Source organism: Eschscholzia californica, unplaced genomic scaffold (genome assembly GCF_041429995.1).
Source record: "Eschscholzia californica isolate CP2 unplaced genomic scaffold, dmEscCali1.0.p SCAF_1, whole genome shotgun sequence".
NCBI classification, from domain to species: domain Eukaryota; kingdom Viridiplantae; phylum Streptophyta; class Magnoliopsida; order Ranunculales; family Papaveraceae; genus Eschscholzia; species Eschscholzia californica.
This window is the reverse complement of record NW_028238198.1, coordinates 13,487,442-13,492,225: the sequence shown is the minus strand read 5'-3', so window position 1 is coordinate 13,492,225 and position 4,784 is coordinate 13,487,442. Positions and strand designations below refer to the sequence as shown.

At 35.3% G+C, this 4,784-nt stretch overlaps 1 protein-coding gene across 2 annotated transcripts; it reads right to left on the bottom strand.

The window, feature by feature from the left end:
- Positions 1 to 122: 122 nt before the first annotated feature.
- CIPK21 (CBL-interacting protein kinase 21) lies at positions 123 to 4,577 on the bottom strand. Of its 2 annotated transcripts, XR_015226781.1 has the most exons (15): positions 4,061 to 4,577; positions 3,882 to 3,944; positions 3,702 to 3,773; positions 3,472 to 3,579; positions 3,201 to 3,272; positions 3,057 to 3,110; positions 2,831 to 2,956; positions 2,646 to 2,735; positions 2,472 to 2,570; positions 2,271 to 2,378; positions 1,992 to 2,111; positions 1,835 to 1,900; positions 866 to 940; positions 300 to 778; positions 123 to 199 (listed from the first exon to the last, which is right to left on the bottom strand). XR_015226781.1 is itself a non-coding variant. In XM_086644979.1 (14 exons), the coding sequence occupies exons 1-14, from the start codon at positions 4,220 to 4,222 to the stop codon at positions 722 to 724; spliced, it is 1,272 nt and encodes a 423-aa protein (XP_086501105.1). In that variant the 5' UTR covers positions 4,223 to 4,577; the 3' UTR covers positions 123 to 721. The 2 variants fall into 2 exon arrangements, 1 of the variants encoding a protein (XP_086501105.1); XM_086644979.1 differs by having other exon boundaries at positions 123 to 778.
- Positions 4,578 to 4,784: the final 207 nt, after the last annotated feature.

Here is a 4,784-nt window from a genome sequence, read left to right as displayed (position 1 = left end):
TTTTCTTCGATATAATTATATCGAAATGCTCTGTCTTTGAGAGTACCGTTGAGAAATCGAAGGAGCTTTGAATGGAAAAGTAGTAATTGTAGTATCTTCTTGTATCGAAATGCTTGGGTGTCTTTTCAAGTAGCCTTAATTAGAGTACTTATTCGCATAATCTTTCCACACTAATCGTTTTTCATGAATACAAGGCCTTCTAATCTTTTATTATCCTAAATAAGCTTGTTATCCAGTGTTTGTTTTTTCTCCAAAAATGTAGGTGAAGAATATTGAAATACACCACAAACAACAAGAGCAAGCAAAAAATCTGTAGAAAAACACAAAGAACAGAGAACCCATGACTTAATTTTAAGGATTACAAAAACACAAGAGCAAGCAAAAAAGCTGTAGAAAAATCGCCATTACTGAAATACACCACAAACCAAAGCTGTAGCTGCTCTGAGACTGTTACTTATGTTAGCTCTGTTCCCATGTCCTTTTTAGGTCAAGAAGGGTAAGTACGCCAAGGAGATTATTTGCTGAAAAAGGGTTAATAATGGTCGCAAAGGAGTTGTATACTTGTTTATTGTTCATGTCTTTCTCTTCTACTTCTTCTTCGTCTTCAAAGTTGTGTGATATAGAAACTAATGAGCATGCAATACGAAACTTTTTCTCTAAATATATGCGAACGTAGTTTGAATTATTATCCAATTTCTTGATTTTTACTGGAGTATGTATTTTAACTGCTTTGCTGCACTTCTTTCTCTGTCAGCAGACTCGACAAGCTTTCACAGAACTGCATAATATATAATGCCAGATTTATAATCAGCTAAGTATACTTAAATTACAAACACTAATTACTTTAGAAAATTTGCTTTCTTACCTCTTTATACACAGTTCGATCTCCTGCAGATTTTGATAATTCTACCACACAATGTTCAGGTGTCACCTCAATCACCTAAGTTACACATAATATCGGGTGTTAGTGAAATACAAGATATAAAACATATGTAACTTGGACACTGGTACGCGTACGGTATGTCTAAAAATTCCAAAAAGGGCGACAACACATACAGGTAATTTCTTGCCTTAGTTACTGGGGCCTTTATTTATACTTGCAATTTTTTTCGTTTAGATTAATGATTGTTAACTACACACAAACGAAAGTAACCTAGACCAGTATTTTGTGAACCTAACACGCTTTTGTGTAGGTACACACGAGATGTATAGAAAATTGTTTAAGTTTGTAGTCATCAAAACCAATTGACAATGAGCGGAGAGGACCTAGACATTATATTCTTGGTTGCTAGTTACCCCTTCTCCCATGTGGGACTGTTCTCACACGCCCCCTCATGTGTGGCGTGGTTAGCCTAACACGTGTTTTTTTTTTCGGGTGGCATGGAGCACGTGTGGGCTTAACTCTGATACCATGTTAAGTTTGTGGTCGTCCAACTCAAAACCAATTGTCAATGAGTGGAGAGGACCTAGACATTATATTCTTGGTTGCTAGTTACCCCTTCTCCCATGTGGGACTATTCTCACAAAAATATCACATTTATTCATTGAAGAGAACGAATATGGGACAAGTATCCTAGTACTAGAGACGAGTATTCGTTTATGACTCGACAAAAATGTAAAAAAGGAGTGTCCATGTTACATAGGATAAAAAAATGACTCGTTAAGCGAGTATTGTAAACTTTCTTTTGAGCGCTTAAGTGCTTAGCAATAGATCTTAAGCCAATTACTTGTTTGAATTAACAGCATGAAGATCCTATTGCTAAGCACTTAGACACTCGACAGAAGTTGCCATCCAGGCTTTTTTTAATTGGAACACTCTATGATATATGTTTACCTCTGATAATAAGCTGAAGTGTGATCTACTACAACCAGCCAATTTATTTATTTGACGTAGCCTCACCTGTTACGAAGGAAAGTAGTGTTAATAATTCTACTACTAATATAAATACGGAGAAACTACCAATCTAGCATGAAAAGTTGACAGTCGTTACCTTGAAACTGTTTATTCGTTCAACCGAGAGTCTTGCATCCTTTGCAGCGACATCTATTTTCTCCATGGTTTCCTTTATTGGATATGCTGAACCAATTCTTGTTTTTTGTTTGTCCTCAATCTGGAAATTTGATTAAGTTAATCTTTAACAGACATTTTTTAAGTTTGTTTACTTACATTTAAGAATATTAATAGTGGGGCAACATTTCAAGCGAGAGACTCAGAAGTCACTCGAGACTTTAGCTCAACTGTATAACACATTACAGGATTAGGAAGTTACCTTTTCTTCAAAGAGGCCTGATAAGTCGAGGTCATTAGACATTGCTATCAGTTGGAAGGCGTTTATGTAACTTGAAGATTGTGATTTCTCCATTTCTGATGCAATTCCCTTTACAGAATTTTGACAAATATAAATCAGATTACGAATTGCGAGTTATTTTAGTGCTGTCAAAGAGATATTGGGTAGCTGAGTAGCTCTTACCGTGTTGAAGCTGGTACAAGAACTGAAGCTCATTCCTATAGAACGCTCGTAAGTTGTTTGAAACCATTCGTCTTCAAGAATATCTGCTATTGTGATCCTCTATAGTGAGGAAAAGTTTTTGTAAGGTATAATTTTCAGTAATAATTAAGTTGTGTAGATGTGAATTAATATTACCTTTATCGGTGATGGAACAAGTATCTTCGAGATTAGATTCTTTTCTTTTTCGGTAAACCAGTCAGGAAATTTGTATTCTGCTCTTGATATCTATGTTCATAAACACGTAAAATTATCAACATAAGGAACTTCATCTACTGTAGTTAAGGAGTTCTTTCGCTCTTCTCTCTCTTTAGAAAGCTTACCTTTCTGTATAGGTTTATAAGGTTTCGATCTTGAAAGGGTAAATGACCGGCAAGTAATTCGAAAAGGATTACTCCACATGACCAAGTATCTGCCGATGCTCCATAATAACTCTTATGTGATATGACCTGTTTTTAACCAGACAAGGATTAAGTTTTCGTTACAGGGAATTCGGATTCGAAAATATCGGGTCCTGAAGCGATTTAAAACTAGGAAACTGCTGCTTACCTCAGGAGCTACGTAGCTAGGAGATCCACAGGCTGTAGATAGTAAGTCTCCGTTCTGTTTATCGATCAAAATTCAGTTAGTCCTGAACTAGATTTATATCTGACATGATTCAATTATCAATAGAGGTTATAAACTAATTCTCACCTTATGAAACACGCTAAGTCCGAAATCAGTAACTTTCAGATTTCCTTTGGCATCCAGTAGCAGGTTTTCAGGCTGTTCACAAGATTCAAATGACACCCAGGTCAGTTTTTTAAGATTTGAAGTATAGGGAATTCATTTCTTCACCAATCGGATTTTCGAATGACACGGAAAAGGTGAAAAACGGTTTTCAAAGCTCTACCAGTTTAGCTGGAATTGACAGCTCATGAAAGGAGAAAACTGTTTCTTATGCAATTGGATTTTGAGTTCTTACCTTCAGGTCTCTATGGTAAACACCTCTGCTATGACAATAGTCAATGGCATCGATTAACTGCTGAAAGTATTTTCTAGCTTCTCCTTCACTTAATTGGCCAAGATAATCCTGTTTGAACCAAGAATTGAAGATTATAAACACCATATAGTGAGAATGATAGAAAAATCGATGGAGAAAACATAGAGACGAATATCGTAAAGTGAATAATTGACGAAGATATGGAAACTCACCAGCTTGTTTGAGAGCTGACCACCCGAAATGTATTCCATTATAATGTATATCTTTGTTTTGGTAGCTATAACCTGCAATTTGGGCACGAAAACGACATAAATAGCCAAACGGAGCACTAAGACAATGAACCCGGATTGGGATTTTAACTGAGTTCTTCTGCTTAATGATTCAGGACGAACCTCGTATATGCGGACGATATTCGGGTGATGCAGAAGCCTCATTGCATTTATTTCTCTTTCTATCTGTTAAAATTTCAGGTGAAATTCATTTATCAGTTTCTCAATTTCATGCTTTTAATGAATAATCAATTAGTATTGTCAAGTTAGAATTGGGAAAAAAAATATATATATGAGTTTACCTGATACATAAGCTTGTTTTCCATTACCATCTTCTTGTCGATGATCTTAATCGCTACGTTTTGACGAGTAACAACATTCATGGCTAACTTAACCTTAGCAAAGGTTCCTTCACCAATTGTTCTACCAAGTTGGTATTTTCCTATATTGTTTGCAATACCCATTTTAAGCTTCTCTCTCTTTCTTCACCAAAACTAGTTTCTTTCTTACTTTGAGAAAGTATTGATGATCGAAAATGGTTGAAACCGAAAAATTCTTAGATATTGATTTCTCTCTCTTTCTCTATCTTGGGTACTAGTATTAATAGTGTCCTTTTAATTAAGATGAGAGGAATTTGATAGTGAATTCAACAACTGCCGTTTTTATGGCTATGAATGTTACATTAGGAGTTGTGTGGACTGAGGACTTTAAAGGTTTTCATAGGCACTTTAGATCCATAACTTTGTTTAGAGTGAGAGAGAAATAATCTAGTAGTAAATGAGTAGTAGTATAAGACGGTTAGGTGGCATCTGAGAAGGCGGGGAAATGTTGTTTGAATGGCAGGTATAAATCACTGTTTGCATGAACAGAGTTGTACTTAGCATCCTTTAATTGTTTACACTCCATTTACACCATTTGAAATGGTTAATTTGTCAGGTAAACTATTCTAATCAGTAAGATTCAATTTATTACTTTTTACCTAATCAAGAATTAGTTGACATACTTTTATTAAATTTGATTTTCATC

What these genes read in the sequence shown, in the direction of transcription:
- CIPK21 (XM_086644979.1), bottom strand. Translation starts at nt 4,222, where the DNA reads ATGGGTATTGCAAACAATATAGGAAAATACCAACTTGGTAGAACAATT. An exon ending in ATATCGTCCGCATATACGAG is followed by an intron (nt 3,774 to 3,881) that starts GTTCGTCCTGAA and finishes CCCAAATTGCAG; the next exon opens with GTTATAGCTACCAAAACAAA. An exon ending in CAGGCCTCTTTGAAGAAAAG is followed by an intron (nt 2,112 to 2,270) that starts GTAACTTCCTAA and finishes TCAAATTTCCAG; the next exon opens with ATTGAGGACAAACAAAAAAC.